The sequence below is a fragment of the Dryobates pubescens genome, chromosome 10 (assembly GCF_014839835.1).
Source record: "Dryobates pubescens isolate bDryPub1 chromosome 10, bDryPub1.pri, whole genome shotgun sequence".
Classification (NCBI taxonomy): Eukaryota; Metazoa; Chordata; class Aves; order Piciformes; family Picidae; genus Dryobates; species Dryobates pubescens.
Window position 1 is genome coordinate 35883073 of NC_071621.1, and position 17234 is coordinate 35900306.

The following is a 17234-nucleotide window of genomic DNA, read 5'->3' on the forward strand; positions in this document are numbered from 1 at the left end:
AGACTTCAAGATTTCTGCCTTAACACTGAGGGTGTTAGTTCACCAGACTCTATCTTGATAGTTCCCTTGAATGTGCATCTTCAGCTTTCATCTTGAACATTGCTTTGCCTCATTTTAGACTATTTTCTATTTTGAGACAGCCCACACACCATCATTGCTGAGATTATTCTCAGTTATAAGCCACTGAAGAACTTGAGGTTTGCACCATGTAACTCAAATGGCAATAATCCTGTGAAGCTCATCTATATTACTTTTACAGGAGAACTTCCACCTTTGCAGATGCATAAGTTGTGAAACTGTCAGTAGGGGAGTTTCAGTTTGTGGAAGTGCATCTCAAAGGACTAGCTGAGATTTTTACTGCTGTATCCTGTTGACTTGTGTTAGAGACAGCTGTATTGTCATCATAGCTCCTTGTTCTGAGATGAGCATGGCATAGTAGTCTGTGTAGAACAGACTTGAAGCATGGCCAATATGTAATGATTATTTGTTATATTATGTGTTAGTGCAGGGGTTCCATGGTAGTTAACAATGGCAGCTCTTAAAATAAACCCAGCTGATTACTCTCCAGAAGGCTGATTTTACAGATCCTATTGACTACTGTGTTCTTATGGGGCGAAATAATACAATATAAAGGAACTCTTCAGGTGCAGATGTTGCATTGTTTCTATGTGACTGTGACTCAGGTCTTTCATCTCTGTCCGTGAGTTGCATTGTGTTGTGAATCTCTTCAGGGAACTTGTGTACTTTTAATCCCTTGACTCATGACAGAGTTTGTGGAGTTCAGACCATGCTGCATCTTGCAGGATACAGAATAAAGCAGGTTGGAAAAGACCTTTGAGATCACTGAGTCCAACCTATCACCCAGCACTATTTAATCAACTAAACCATGGCACTGAGTGCCTCACCCCGTCTACTCTTAAACACTTCCAGGGATGGTGACTCCACCACCTCCCTGGGCAGCACATTCCAATGGCCAATCTCTCTTTCTGGGAAGAATTTCTTCAACCATTCAATCTCTTGTTGCTAATTAATATATTAAGATCTGTCAGGCTTTGTGATTTTGCTAGAGAAGGATGGTCTGGATGACTCATACCTTGAAGATAACTTGAGATCCCTTCCACTCTCTGCATTTATCATTCTTTCTGGCACAAAAAGAAACTCAGCAACCCCGACAAAAGTAGTTTTTAATAGAGTATTTCCTGAGGTCAGAATTTGAGCAGATTAAATTAACTGATAAATAGATTAACAAAGATGAACATTTGGTCAGAAATCTTGTAAGTAGATGCACTTTCTTTGAAAAGCATTAGAGAAGCTGGAAGTTAATACTGAACTCCAGATTAAGGTAGTTGCTTTGTTTGGACTGAATAACTGATTTAAGCAGAAGGAGGAGTACATCTAACACAAAGGGACTACATATTAAATACAAACATGACCTAAATATGTGGTCAGAAAAAGAAGGAAAGCCTTCAAGGAATGCTGTTTGGTGAGTTACATGTGAATGGTGAGAATATTGATTACCAGTAGAACAGATAAGAGACCCCATACCTCATGAAAGATACAAATGGGAAGAAATTAGGAAGAAATTCTTCCCAGAAAGAGAGATTGGCCTTTGGGATGTGCTGCCCAGGGAGGTGGTGGAGTCACCTTCGCTGGAAGTGTTTAAAAAGAGACTGGATGAAGTACTTGGTGCCATGGTTTAGTTGATTAGATGGTGTTGGGTGATAGGTTGGTCTTGATGATCTCAACGGTCTTTTCCAACTTGGTCCATTCCATTCCATTCCATTCCATTCCAAATATTGTTGCCATTGTCCATGCTTGATGTTTCTGCCTGTTTATAATATCATATCCAACTTCTGATTTCATCTATGCAAGCAGAAGACTGAAGCTGAGTTAGCGTAGAGAATTGGTCTGCCGTTAAATTCTTTGAGCAGGGCATTGCTAGGCTTTGTTATGTTGAGGTTTATTTTAATGCTTAATATACTTTTTACATGTGGTTCAAAAACATTACACCACTTACTCTTAAAATAGTTTTTAAAGAGTTGTTGTACATGCAGTTAGGATTTACAGAGTCCTGACTTGAAACCTTCCATGATCAGGAACAAAATGAAGTCAAACTTTTGTAGGTGTTTTCACACGTCTTGGTATTTTTCTGCTACCCTTGCATTTTCCTTCCATTAGAATAGAATAGAATAGAATAGAATAGAATAGAATAGAATAGAATAGAATAGAATAGAATAGGACCAGGTTGGAAGAGACCTTCGAGATCATCGTGCCCCACCCATCATCCACCACCATCTAATCAACTAAACCATGGTACCAAGCGCCCCATCAAGTCTCCTCCTAAACCCCTCCAGTGATGGTGTTTTCAGCTTTCAGCTGCTACAGGTTGCCTGGTTTGTTGTGTTTTATTTTTCCTTCTAGATCTCCAGTCAGATTTGGCAGGCCTAGGGGGAGTAATTACCTTGTGTACAGTTCAGATCTGTCCTTCACCTTAGATTGTCTGTGCTCTGTAACTCAAAACAAGGAGTACTTCATAAAGAAAAGCAAGTCAGGGCAAAAGGAGGCACACTGTGTAGTACACTTTGTTTCATCTACAAATATAGACTTTTGTAGCTGCTCCAGTACTGATGTGGGGGGATGGTCTGTGACCTGTGTCTATGGAGTAGCATGGGTTTAGGAGTCTTCCCACAACCTTTCAGGTTGCCCTGAGTGTTCATCTCTGTATTTTTATATGTAATTGACCAGAAAGAGAGATTTGCCATTGGAATGTGCTGCCCAGGGAGGTGGTGGAGTCACCATCATTGGAAGTGTTTAAAAAGAGACTGGATGAGGCACTTAGTGCCATGGTTTAGTTGATTAGATGGCGCTGGGTGATAGGTTGGACTCAATGATCTCGAAGGTCTTTACCAACCTGGTTAATTCTGTATTCTGTATAGCTTTGGGGGATTCTGTAGTACAGAGTAGGTTACCTTAGCCCTCAACCTAATATTGAAATCATTTGCCTAACTCCAGTGAAGCTCATTTCCCCTACTATGCTGGCAGCAACACACAGAACATCCAATGAGAACTGATTCTTTAATTCTGTGTCCTACTTGGCACATGTTATGAGTGCAGCCAAGAATCCATCCTGTTTTCTATGGATCTGTTCATCAGGGATAGCTGGAGAGCTTATATTCTCATTATATCTCTAGGGCCCTTTTCTGCTTCTTTGGAGAAGGAAAATACAGTGATTGCTTTATACTTGTCTGGAGAAAAAAAAATCTAGCCTGATTTTTAGGATTTGACTTTGTAGTGAGTCCAGTTGCCTACTATCCCTTACACAGACTTCCTCTATGAATTTGATTAATCCTCTCCATGAAATGGGATAACAGCATGTGTGGTGCTGTGTAGGCAGACTGCAGAAGGGGGTTGTCAAATGGTTGGATTTGATGTCAGCGAAGTGGGATGAAATACAGAGTCCAGCAGAGACTTTGCAGTTGGGTTTTTTTCCTCCCTTTTTAATCTTACAGAAATTTTCCATGCTACTAACTTAAAATAACACTTCCCCCCCACCCTGCTTAGAACAGTGATAATCAATAAACTCAGGAAGAAGAGAGGATTATACTCCTCTCATTTCTTATGTACTTAATAAGGTTTTATATTCCTTCTCGAGCCAGTCAGTTGCCTTGGAGCAAAAATCATCTCTTATTCTACTATTGTTTAAAAAGGCAGCAATGCAGTGTGTCAGTTTGTTACTATGCCACCCAGGCAATGCAAAGGAAGTCAATAAAGAGATGACTTGGAAACAGTTTGGAAAGAATTAGCTATTTTTAGCCTTTGGATATATGTTAAGAGCAAACAGTGCTCTGTTATTCTGGGTCTTTCATGATTTGTGATTCTAAGTATTGCTCAGTGTGTTACTTTACCATTGTTTTCAAATTGGTCCTGGGGTTTGTGGTGGGTTGAAGTTTCCCCCCAACATTAACTTCGCCAGACCAGCTCAGTTAGAAGCAAATGGAAGCTGTATTTACAAGCAGAATCCACACTCTGCAATGGACTGCAATGAATGTGTACAAAATATACAGGAGTTACAATATGATACAGATACTTACAATTAGCAAACAACACGAAAACTGCCCTGGCCAACACACCAGGGAAGCTGTTCCACTGTCCAACCCACCCCCTGTCCCAAGGGAAAGAGGAGCAGGGAGAGAAGCAGTGGGTTAGACTTAGCCAAAGCCAGCTGATAAGCAGGTTCTCTCTGCCGAGCAAACCAAAGCAGCCAGAGATCAGAAGAGAAGAGAAAAGGGAAGAATTGTTATGGCACAGCTCCTCTGATTCCAGATACTTACCCAATGAATTTATTTAGAACAATCTTTTGTTTTCCTTTTCACACCCAGTAGTGATTGATTTATGTTTTTCTACTTTTCTGCTCGAAATCTGTAACTGAATTTTAAAGGCACAGCCTAAACCCACCACACTAACACACCCTTGTGATTTTCCATTTAGCAAACCAGCAAATATCTATTCACAACGCAGTCACCATGGAAGAATGCTCTCGTATTAATTCTAACTCAATGGTATCACCATCTGTGTAAAGGAGGGGGGAAGAAGTGGGAAAAGAGAGCAGCAAACTAGAATAGAATAGAATAGAATAGAATAGAATAGAATAGAATGGAATGGAATGGAATGGAATGGAATGGAATGGAATGGAATGGAATGGAATGGAAAAGAATGGAAAAGAATAGAATAGAATTAACCAGGTTGGAAAAGACCTTTGAGGTCATTGAGTCCAACCCAACACCATCTAATCAACTAAACCATGGCACCAAGTGCCTCATCCAGTCTCAAAACACTTCCAGTGATGGTGACTCCACCACCTCCCTGGGCAGCACATCCCAATGGCCAATCTCTCTTTCTGGCAAGAATTTCTTCCTAACATCCAGCCTAAACCTCCCCTGGCACAGCTTGAGACTATGTCCTCTTGTTCTGGTGCTGGTTGCCTGGGAGAATAGACCAACCCCCACCTGGCTACAACCTCCCTTCAGGTAGTTGTAGAGAGCAAGAAGGTCTCCCCTGAGCCTCCTCTTTTCCAGGCTAAGCAACCCCAGCTCCCTCAGCCTCTCCTCATAGGGCTTGTGCTTGAGACCTCTCCCCAGCCTCGTTGCCCTTCTCTGGACATGATGTGTCATAGGACATCCAATAGAAATTGCAAGTGTTGAATTGCTTTATTTATTCATTGTATTGTACCATTTTTTTCCAGATTTTGAGTGTTACTCAAGAACTGCAAAAAGGAATCAATTTACTCCTGGCTTTTGCATAACGTTAGGCCTACATAATTCTTGGTTGTTTTCAAATCGTGCCCATTTATTCACTGAAATCCTGTAGCACATCAGCAAGCACTCATAAAAATGCTTCTGTGTGTCTAATGACCATGTTATTGAAGTTATTGCTTTTATGAGGTGTATAAGCTCATTTTTAGCTTCCCTTTAGAGGAATAATAATTACTAAAAACAGTGACAGTCACCTTGTGCCTGCAAATGGCACATTATAAAGACATGTTACTTGCCATTAAGTCAAATAATTTCAAGAGCATTGCCATTTTGTCTGGTAGTCCAAAAAATATTGACAATGTTCTGAAGTCTCTTTAAGCTACTGTGGGCAATTATGGAGAAATATTTATTGTGGTTGCCCACTTTTTATTTTACTATACTTTGAAATGTAAAGTGACATCAGCAGTCAGGAATTCAGTGAGGTGGTGGAGTCACCATCATTGGAGGTGTTTAGGAAGAGACTGGATGGGGTGCTTGGTGCCATGGTTTAGTTGATTAGATGGTGTTGGGTGATAGGTTGGACTCTATGATCTTGAAGGTCTTTTCCAACCTGGTTAATTCCTATTCCTATTCCTATTCCTATTCCTATTCCTATTCCTATTCCTATTCCTATTCCTATTCCTATTCCTATTCCTATTCCTATTCCTATTCTATCCTATTCTATTCTATTCTATTCTATTCTATTGTCTCAGCTCAGTTGCTAAAGCTGTGGCCATTGTAGCTGGTGGTCAATTGTAGTCATTGCATGGGCTCTGACCCAGAAAGGAGAGTCCAGAGGGGTCAGGATAGATGTTTAAAATCAGAAGAACATGACTTGTGGTGGGAATGTAAAAAGAATGGTCTCACGTTGTGCATGTGAACAGAGTGTGAAGTAACAGATGAAATAGAAGCAGGGGAGCCTGAGGAGGTGGTGGAGTCACCATCACTGGAAATGCTTAAGAAGAGACTGGATGAGGCACTTAGTGCCATGGTTTAGGTGATCAGATGGTGCTGGGTGATAGGTTGGACTTGATGATTTCAAAGGTATTTTCCAACCTGGTTAATTTCTATTCTATTCTATTCTATTCTATTCTATTCTATTCTATTCTACTTCCATGGACAACTGTTAAGAGAAGGTACCCTTACTACTGCTTTGTTCTATGGAATCTTGTAAATGGCCCTGCCACTCAGGTCTAGATAAATAATGTAAAGTAGCCAGAAGAAAAATGGGGTTTCAGAGGAGACCTAGATGCTTCAGTACACAGTCTCAAGCTGCGCCAGGGGAAGTTTAGGCTCACGGTGAGGAAAAAGTTCTTCACAGAGAGAGTTGTTAGCCTTTGGAATGTGCTGCCCAGGGAGGTAGTGGAGTCACCATCCCTGGAGGTGTTCAAGAGGGGATTGGATGTGGCACTTGGTGCCATGGTTTACTAGTCATGAGGTCTTGGATGACAGGTTGGACTTGATGATCTTTGAGCTCTCTTCCAACCTTACTGATTCTATGATTAAGCATCTCTACGTTCTGTTTGCCTACTGCTTTGGTGCCCAGATGTACTGCGGAGAAGTTCAGGTACATGGCTGTTATTTTACTGTGAGAGCAGGCAATTTTGATCTTTCATTTTGAAGAAGTAATAAATCTTGTAATTTTTACTAGACTGGTGCCATGGTTTAGTTGATCAGATGCTGTTGGGTGATAGGTTGGACTCGATGATCTCAAAGGTCTTTTCCAACCTGCTTCATTCTATTCTATTCTGTTTTGTACCTGCTCAAATCATTTGCATGCCTCTGCAGTGTTTGAGTTATCTTATAATATTATAATAGCTTTTCATTAATTTCTTCAGCAGTTGAAAAACTTGGGGTTGAGAGGAACATTGTGAGGAATATCATTCCAGAAATCTGTTGACAGTCTAAAAGCATCTTTTATATAACCTAGCAAAATGGTAATTCAACCTTATAACTAGGAGAACAAGGACATTTTGCAGCGTTTTAAAAACCCTGACTGAATGGGAGAACATAATAAGATTAAAAAATACAGGGTTATGACATTAACGTGTGCTTTGCTCATCTACTTGACAAGTGTTTTTGTTCTAATTATGTAAGTTCCAAATATACCAGTGAAAGCATTAGTGAAATTAGATTTCATTATAGTTCCCAGCTGCTGAGTAGTTAAAAGGAAGAAAACCTGCTTTCTTTAGGTCCAAATACGGTGCTGCACAGTGTGAATGGAGCAGGAGTCCTGGGAGAGCTCCCTAACAGCCCCTGAGACAATGTTATCATTTCACTTTAATTGAATCAATATTTTAAAGGGCTTTTTTCTCCTGGATTGTTTACCAGAAAAATCATTACACTTTACTTAAATGGCTGTCTAGTGTCTTCATAGTATTTAACCCTTTTTCTTATTCAATTATGCCTGTTGAAGCTTCCAGGTAATTTTTTGCTGGACACTTACTGTTGTCTCAGATATGTTTTGTTCCATGTGGCTTTGAGCACTGGTGAGGGTATTGGTCCTTCCAGTATGAAGTTGTCATTGGCTGACATTATTGCTGACAAATTTATCTTTGAATAACTTTTTGATGCAAAGGTGAGAGCTAAACCCTCTGAGAGGTTTTCCCCTCTGTGTAGAAGGGTTTTATCCAGAACATGTGAAATACATCATGCTTGGTGCTTGGTTGCATGGTTTAGTTGATTAGGTGGTGTTGGATGATGGGTTGGATGCAATGATCTTGAAGGTCTCTTCCAACTTGGTTTATTCCTATTCTATTCTATTCTATTCTATTCTATTCTATTCTATTCTATTCTATTCTATTCTATTCTATTCTATTCTATTCTATTCTATTCTATTCTATTTGATTCCATTCCGTTCCGTTCCGTTCCGTTCCATTCCATTCCATTCCATTCCATTCCATTCCATTCCATTCCATTCCATTCCGTTCTAAACTCCACTATTCTGAATGGGAACTGCTTGGTTTTGCAGCAGAGAAACCAAAGATTGGCCATTGGAATGTGCTGCCCAGGGAGGTGGTGGAGTCACCATCACTGGAGGTGTTTAGGAAGAGCCTGGATGAGGCACTTGGTGCCATGGTTTAGTTGATTAGATGGTGCTGGGTGATAGGTTGGACTCGATGATCTCCAAGGTCTTTTCCAGCCTGGTTAATTCTGTATTCTAGAGAAAAGGGAGGTTGAATACTGACACCTGAACCATTAGAGAGAGGGTCTTTTCTCCTTGTAACTCTTGCTATGTTTGTTCAGCTAGGATTGTGTATTAGCAGAGCTTCAGCATCTGTCCTCAATCTCAACTGCTGCCTGGTCCTTCTGCCGATGTGCCGTGTTCTCTTGGCCTTCCTGCGAGGATCTCAGAAGGTAAGTACTGTCCTCAGGAAGCAGCAGCTGAGAAAGTGGTCCTGGTATCTGTGCAGTCTAAAAACAATAGGAAAAAACCCTGTTGCATCCCTGTTTATTATACAGTACATGCCTGCATGGTGCATGTATCAGGCACTCAGCCACTGGATTCGTGGCTCCTTTGAAGCCAGTGCATTAGCTGAGGGTCTCTGGTTTGATTGGACCTGTTGTAAGGAAGCTTTCTTCAGTGCATTTTTGAAGGCTACAGAGTTGCTGTGAAACTGTAGCCAGACAGTCTCCTCCAGGTTTCCCAACTCTAATATGAAAGACATCTCTCTTCTCTGTACTGCTTCCTGGAAGGTTTTCTCTGCATGACCAGAAGTGTCGTACTGCAGATGACAGAGCTTTGAATAAAAATACCCAAACTGATGTATTTGCTGTCATGGGAGGAAAAATAGTTCTGGCAAAGTTAGGAGAGTTTGTTTTCTGTACCAGCATTCAGTAAGTGATGGTTTAGCTTTCTTGTGATTTGCCAGTGGCTTTTACAGAACTATAAATAATACTATTGAGGAACATCTGTGGGTTTTAGATGTTTGAAAATTGAGCCTGTGAGTTCTGTTCATCGTGTGACAGTACCTATCAGATTTGATGCCTGTGGTGGGTTGAAGTTTCCCCCCTCCCAGCATTAACTTTGCCAGACCAGCTCAGTTAGAAGCAAATGGAGCTGTATTTACAAGCAAAATCTGCACTCTACAATGGAATGCAATAAATATGTACAAAATATCCAGGAGTTACAATATTTACAGATATTTACAGTTAATAAGCAGCACAAGGAGCCCCCTGGCTAAGGACCAGGGGAAGCTACTAGCTTCTCCCTCCCTACCCCCTTTGCACCCCTGCACAAAAGGGACAACAGAAAGGAGCAGAGAAGTAAGACTTAGCCAAGGCCAGCCAAAAGCAGGTTATCTCTCCTGAGCAAAGTAAAACCAGCCAGAGATCAGAAGAGAAGAGAAAAGGGAATAATTGTTATGGTACAGCTCCTCTTATTCTAGACATTTACCCAATGAATTTGCTTAGAACAATCTTTTGATTTCCTTTTCACTCCCAGTAGTGATTGATTTATATTTTTCTACTTTTCTGCTTGAAATCTGTAACTGAACTTTAAAGGCACAGCCTGAAACCACCACCACAATGCCTATGGATCCATGTACGTGTACAAGGATACCTTTCCCACCAGTCCTTCTCACTACAGATTCAGTGATGCCTACAATGATTAGTGCCAGAATTCCTTAATTGTAAGGCCAGAAAGGACATTGCTTTATTTGCTCTTGACATCTTGTGTAACAGACCCAACTGTAATTTCTTGATTAAGACCTCAAAATGGATTCCTTGACACAGCCCTGTGGTTTTTTAATTTAGGTGCTGTGTTTGCAAGGGTGTCAAATCTAGTGAAAGCTGAAGCTGCTATTAGATCACCTCAGTTGCTGTCAGTGCTTTTTTTTTTTCCCTTTGCTTTGAATTAGGGGAGAAATTGCTTAAATTCTTCTCTTGTTAGGTTGCCAGCAAGAAAACCAGAAGGCTGCTAGATAAAAGTAAAACTTTCCACGTGACGTGCGGTGTCACAATCTGCATCTTCTCAGGTAAGAGATTGCTGAGCTGAGCTGAGCAGCAGCTTGTGTGGGAAACAGCACTCAGGCTGTGCTCTGTGGTTTTTCTTGTACAGTACATTTGGGGGTAGTCTTGCTCTGTACTTCCCTGCCTGAAATTGTGAATGCTTGCTTGGAGGTATGCGGGTTTGGGTTTATTTTTCTTGTATACAGTAGGATAGGATAGGATAGGATAGGGTAGGGTAGGATAGGATAGGGTAGGGTAGGGTAGGATAGGATAGGGTAGGATAGGATAGGATAGGATAGGATAGGATAGGATAGGATAGGATAGGATAGGATAGGACAGGGTAGGGTAGGGTAGGATAGGATAGGGTAGGGTAGGATAGGGTAGGATAGGGTAGGATAGGATAGGATAGGATAGGATAGGATAGGATAGGATAGGATAGAAATGAATAGAACAGAAGAGAAATGAATACAAATGAATAGAATAGAGGAGAATAGAAATGAATAGAATAGAGTAGAGTAGAATAGAATAGAATAGAATAGAATAGAATAAAGCAGGTAGGAAAAGACCTTCTTGGGCTTACATTCTAATGCCAAGCTTTAAATTCCTTAAAACTCCAGTTTCTAAAAGGACAGGTATATGAGACCAGGTCAAAATCTGTGACCCTCCACTTTGCCTAAGGAATCTGAGTGAAGCAGCAGGGTGCTGCAGGCTTAACTGCAGAAGACAAAGCAGTACAGAGAAACACCCAGTACTGTGAAGAAGGGATACTCTTTGAGTGTTACCTCCCAGATGAAGCATTGTAATACATGAATGATTGCTGTGATGCTAAAAAGAATGAATCTTAAAATACATAGCAGCTTGCTGTCATTAATATCCACAGCTTGATTTGTTTTAGAAAAGGAATTCTTAGAGCCTGATGCAGGTGATAGCTTGGCATCTGGGTAGCCACTTTGCTTCAGGGGAACATCTACCTCTTGTTTATCGATCTCAGCTATTCTGTTTTGTGTTTGCAGTCTTACATGTTGCTGCTCATCTGGTGAATGCTCTTAATTTCTCTGAGCACTACAATGAAGACTTTCAGGCACTAAATGCAGCGAATTACCGTGGTGAGGTGAGCCAGCTGTCCTTTCATATTCTACTTTCAAATAGATAGTTTAAATAGGTGCTTACTTTTATGCTGAATTCTGTTGTGTGATCTGTCATTTGCTCTGTACAGTGCTGCTGCTCTGTGCACTGAAAGCTCAGCATCATGTGCATTGCTGCGGATTTTACTGCTTTTCTCTGGACAAATCATGTAGCAAGCACTTTCTGTTTCAGCCAGCAGGACTCAGTGCCGTTGGATTATGAGGTGGAGAATGCTGTCATCCAGTCCTTTCACCTTGCACCTTGCTTTGCTTTTCCTCTGCTTCTCTGTGTTTATTAGGTGGGCCTGGCTGAGACAGTTCTGCTGCTGTTTGGGAAAACATGTTCTGCATTTGTGCTGTTTAGGCTGCAGTGCTCTGTGATGTACACTGGGCATTCGAGGACAGTGAGATTTGGGACTGGTTTTACCTTTTTAAACTGCAGTGCAAACTGGAGTATGTATCTGCTGAGTGGAGCTAGTTACCTGCATGATCTAGGCTGGATGCTGATTTCTGCTTAGGAAATACATGGTTTGCATGACTGCTCTGAATGTGGTGCACATCCCTAGTCCTACCTCCAGGTGCTTCTTATGCATTTGGCACTGCAGAGAGAGTTTCAGATTTTAGGAGTAAGACCAGAGGCCAGAACTCTTTCTTCTTTGGCTTGCAATGAGCTTCTACCTTGTTTATTTTCCTCCTCTTTACAAGTCTGTATTACTTTTCTATCAGCTTCATTAGGAAAGATTTAGAATGACCCTGTCCCAGCTGCATCCTTTCCTGGAAATGGAGTGCTTGATTCAGCCCAGGCTCATAAGGACCAACAACCAAGGTCTTCCATTCCCTGGGCGAATGATCTAATCACTGAGCTATTCTGTGGGAGACAGACATGCCAACACCAACTACTGTGCTGAGATTGGAGTGTCTGCATGTGTTAGGAGAGGTCTGATAGTCTTTCCCTCATCAGGAACATTAGCAGGAGCTTGCCCCAGGCAAAAACGTGGCAGAGTGTGCATGGCAGCCTCTGTACTGAGCAGCCTTAGAAGTTTTGTAGCAGAAAATTGGTAACAAGAGGTTTTTAGTAACCAGGATCAAACCCTCCAGGAGTTTAGGTACCCTGCTAGCTCTTGAACCTTTGTGCTTGAATTCCAGTTAAGCCTGTTTTTACATGGTGGTGGTGGAGGTCTGGATGTTGCTGTCATCTTCTGTACATGGGTACACACACCTTACACAGCCAAAGTCAGTGAGAGAGATGCTGCATTTTTCCTGACCAATATGAGGTTTGGTCAGCTCTCTTCACTGTGCTCTACTGCAACTTGCAGAAAAAATGTTTACTTTGCAATGAAAACAAAACCTCTTGAGGCACAGGACTCAGGGGGAGTGAGGCAGTTTCCTCTGAGCTTGACATACCTCCTCTTCCTTTCACATGTAGTCAAGGACACAGGAATCATAGAATCATAGATCAACAGGGTTGGAAAAGATCATCAAGTCCAACCTATCACCCAGCACCTCATGGCTAACTAAACCATGCCTTCAAGTGCCACATCCATGCCCCTCTTGAACACCTCCAGGGACGGGGACTCCACCACCTCCCTGGGCAGCACATTCCAATGGCCAATTACTCTTTCTGGGAAGAACTTTCTCCTCACCTCCAGCCTAAACTTCCCCTGGCACAGCTTGAGACTGTGTCCTCTTGTTCTGGTGCTGATTGCCTGGGAGAAGAGACCAACTCCCACCTGGCTACAGCCTCCCTTCAGGTAGTTATAGAGGGCAATAAGGACTCCCCTGAGCCTCCTCTTCTCCAGGCTAAGCAACCCCAGCTCCCTCAGCCTCTCCTCACAGGGCTGTGTTCCAGACCTCTCCCCAGCCTCGCAGCCCTTTTCTGGACACATTCAAGTGTCTCAATGTCCTTCTTAAATTGAGGAACATCTGTCTTTGTATTGCTAGCTCCTTTGTGTTCAGCCTTGCTTCACTAGGGTCCAGTGCAGATCTCCTGGGGATGTAACTGGCAGTAAAATGCTTGTCTTTCATTTAATCTCTCTCCTGCTCTCCTCTATCCTCCCAAAGCTATGAGGTAACTGATTTAACTTAAGCTTTCAAAAATCATTATCTGTAAAATTACCTAGATCTCAGTTTTTCATAGCAGGCCAGAATTGTCTTTGTATGGAGAATGCAAAGGCTAAATTAGGCTGAGTTTATGTTGAATTGCTGTCAATGTAAACAAAAGTTTAAACCAAATCCTAAATCCATTCCTGCATCTGGATTTAGAGATTGCTTATGTCTTCAACTGTATGACCTTTATGAGCTGTTTATCATTATTACATGGGATTGTTTAGCCTGGAGAAGAGGAGGCTCAGGGGAGACCTTCTTGCTCTCTGCAAGTACCTGAAGGGAGGTTGTAGCCAAGTGGGGGTTGGTCTCTTCTCCCAGGCAACCAGTACCAGAACAAGAGGACACAGTCTCAAGCTGTGCCGGGGGAGGTTTAGGCTGGAGGTGAGGAGAAAGTTCTTCCCAGAGAGAGTTGTCAGCCATTGGAATGTGCTGCCCAGGGAGGTGGTGGAGTCACCATCCCTGGAGGTGTTCAAGAGGGGATTGGACGTGGCACTTGGTGCCATGGTTTAGTAGTCATGAGTTGCTGGGTGGCAGGTTGCACTTGATGATCTTTGAGGTCTCTTCCAACCTTACTGATTCTATGACTCTATTCTATGTTTAGTCATATAGATATAAAATCACATACTGATTTTATTAATGGTTTCCCCTGTCTTGTTTTTTCAGGACCCAAGGAAACTGCTTTTTGCTACTGGTAAGTCTGTTGCAAAACTGTGTGAGAGTTTGCTGCTTCTCATCATCGCTCTCCAGACAAAACATTTTGATCCTGTGTTTGTATGCTCCATTTGTTGTATCTCAGTTAGGTTGAGATGTGTTATTTGTGTTAATATAACCTGGGTTTGCTTATCCAATAGTCAGGAGGGAGGAGTTACATAAGCCCTGAGGTAGGATGAGCAGCATCTTCAAAGCTGTTGTTGCACAGATGAGTCAGTGGAAAATAATCAGTTTCAAACAGAGATTCTGCATAATGCTAAACCCAAATCTCTAAATGATCCAAACTCTAGAAAAAGAAACAACAAAAAAGTGCTCTTACTGCTTCAGCTGCTTTGTTTAAGAGTTGGTTCCACTTCAGAGCCATCTAGGAATCAGGCTTCAGCACTCATGAAGAGTAAGTAAGGTCAGACATTTCTGGTGCAGGAATGTAGAAAGGAGCAGTGTTTGGGTGTGGAGGGATAGGCACAAGACTGAGCTGTAGTGCTTCACAAGCAGGTGAAGGTGCATTCTGATATCATCTTCCCTTGCCATTCTTAGATCAAATGCAGAAATCCCAACTTAGCAGCATTTAGGGCAGGGTCCAAAGGAAAGATTGCACTGGGTTGAAAGGGACCCTCAATGGTTATCTTGTCCAGCCCCCCACAGTGAGCAGAGACACCTCCAACTAGATCAGGCTGCCCAAGTCTGGTCTTGAGTATCTCCAGGGACACATCCCTGGGCAACCTGTTCCAGTATTTCACCACTCATTGTAAAGAGCTTCCTTATGTCTAACCCATATCTACCCTGCTTCAGTTAAAAAGCATTGCCCCTTGTCCCATTGATAGAAGCTCTTCTAAACAGTCCTTCCCCAGCCTTCTGTAGGTCCCCTTAAGATACTGAAATGTAGCTGTAATATCTCTGTGGAGCTTTCTCGTTCAGCCCCAATTCTTTCAGCTTGTCTTCATAGGAGAGGTGCTCAAGCCCTCTGATCATCTTCATGGTCCTCTTCTGGGCCCACTCCAGTAGGTCCATGTCCCTCTTGTGTTTGGTGTCCCATAGCTGGACACAGTAATCCAGGTGAGGCCTCATCAGAGCAGGATATCAGAATCCTCTGTCTGTGACCTGCTGGCCACCCTTCTTTTGATGCAGGCCAGGATGAGACTGGCCTTCCAGCTGAGCACACTGTTGTGAAAAGCAGGGATTCTAAGTCACCTTCAATTTATAATTACTCAGATCACTCCCTAGGCTAACAAATGGTAATTAGCATTTATGTTTTGTGCTGTGGAAGTGCCAGGGTAGGGACCAGGATTTTGCTGTACCAGGAGCCGTGCAATTAAAGCCCAAAAAATGCTCTCTTCCCAGCAGTTCAGAACTAGATTTACTGGCACATTTTTATTCATGTTTTTAACACAGTGGAGAGAAGGAATAAGGAACAGGGAGGATTTATAGTCAAAGAATCACAGAATCAATAAGGCTGGAAAAGACCTCAGAGATCATCAAGTCCAACCTGTCACCCAACATAGAGTCATAGAATCAATAAGGTTGGAAGAGACCTCAGAGATCATTGAGTCCAACCTATCACCCAACACCATCTAATCAACTAAACCATGGCACCAAGTGCCTCATCCAGGCTCTTCTTAAACACCTCCAGTGATGGTGACTCCACCACCTCCCTGGGCAGCACATCCCAATGGCCAATTCCTCTTTCTGGGAAGAACTTTCTCCTCACCTCCAGCCTAAACTTCCCCTGGCACAGCTTGAGACTGTGTCCTCTTGTTCTGTTGCTGGCTGCCTGAAAGAAGAGACCAACCCCTGCCTGGCTGCAACCTTCTTTCAGATCAGTCAGGAAAGAACCTTCTTGTGTGAGGCTAGCTGTGGGAGGAAGAAGCATTCAACATTATAGTTGTGGAGGAAGAGAGAGAGAAGGACAGGGAGAAGCAGAAATACTGAAAATGCACTGATTAATTGGGGCAAGGTTGTGAGTTTTGCAGTTTGATCAGGAGGAGAACTGAAGAATTGGATTTAAAGGTGACCTGTGGCTTGAGAGATAGGGTAAGAAGCTGGACCAAGTGCGGTGCTGCAATTAGATTGGAAGTATTTGTGTCAGAGGAGAGATTGATTGCACTCTACATAGCAAGAGAGATTAAGAAAGAAAAATAGAGAAGGAGGCAAGGGAAAGAATGCACACTTTTTATTGCAACTGTTTTAAATTGCAACCCAAGGGACAAAATTTTCATATGCAGTCCATGACAAAGCTCTCATTGATGGTAGGACAAGGATTTGTTCCTGCAGGAGTGATTTGGGATGTATCAGATTTTTAGCACTGAACTTTTCAACCAAGTGGATATTGAGATGCTTATAAAAAGATTTGAAATTCTCTTTGTTGCTGAAGAGTTTAAAATCACAATCAGTTGTTAAAGAAAAACCCCAAACCTATTTTTTATCAATAGGACATGTTGCTGTAAACAATCCCAGACCATTAGAATAGAATAGAATAGAATTAACCAGGTTGGAAAAGACTTTTGAGGTCATCAAGTCCAACCTATCACCCAACACCATCTAATCAACTAAACCATGGCACCAAGTGCCTCATCCAGTGTCTTCTTAAACACCTCCAGTGATGGTGACTCCACCACCTCCCTGGGCATCACATTGCAATGGCCAATCTCTCTTTCTGGGAAGATTTCTTCCTAACATCCAGCCTAACCCTCCCTTGGCACAGCTTGAGACTGTGTCCTCTTGTTCTGGTGCTGGTTACCTGGGAGAAGAGACCAACCCCTTCCTGGCTACAACCTCCCTTCAGGTAGTTGTAGAGAGCAAGGTCTCCCCTGAGCCTCCTCTTCTCCAGGCTAAGCAACCCCAGCTCCCTCAGCCTCTCCTCACAGGGCTGTGCTCCAGACCCCTCCCCAGCTTTGTTGCTCTTCTCTGGACACCTTCCAGCAACTCAACATCCTTCCTAAACTGAGGGGCTCAGAACTGGACACAGGACTCAAGGTGTGGCCTAACCAGTGGTTTTGCCATTTATGTATATGAAAGCTGTTTGAAACACTTTGTTCTAAGACTAAACTAGCAC

General features: G+C 42.4%; 1 protein-coding gene across 2 annotated transcripts in view; it reads left to right on the top strand.

Moving 5' to 3' along the window:
• NOX4 (NADPH oxidase 4) overlaps positions 1–17234 on the top strand; it is a 126483-nt gene that overhangs the window by 4932 nt on the left and 104317 nt on the right. Inside the window, exons 3-6 of one of the 2 annotated variants that reach the window (XM_009901507.2) lie at positions 8538–8648; positions 10183–10267; positions 11255–11352; positions 14135–14162. In XM_009901507.2, coding sequence (XP_009899809.2) covers positions 8538–8648; positions 10183–10267; positions 11255–11352; positions 14135–14162 — 322 coding nt within the window. The remainder of the gene's footprint in view (positions 1–8537; positions 8649–10182; positions 10268–11254; positions 11353–14134; positions 14163–17234) is intronic. The other variant, XM_054164645.1, reaches the window with a different exon arrangement.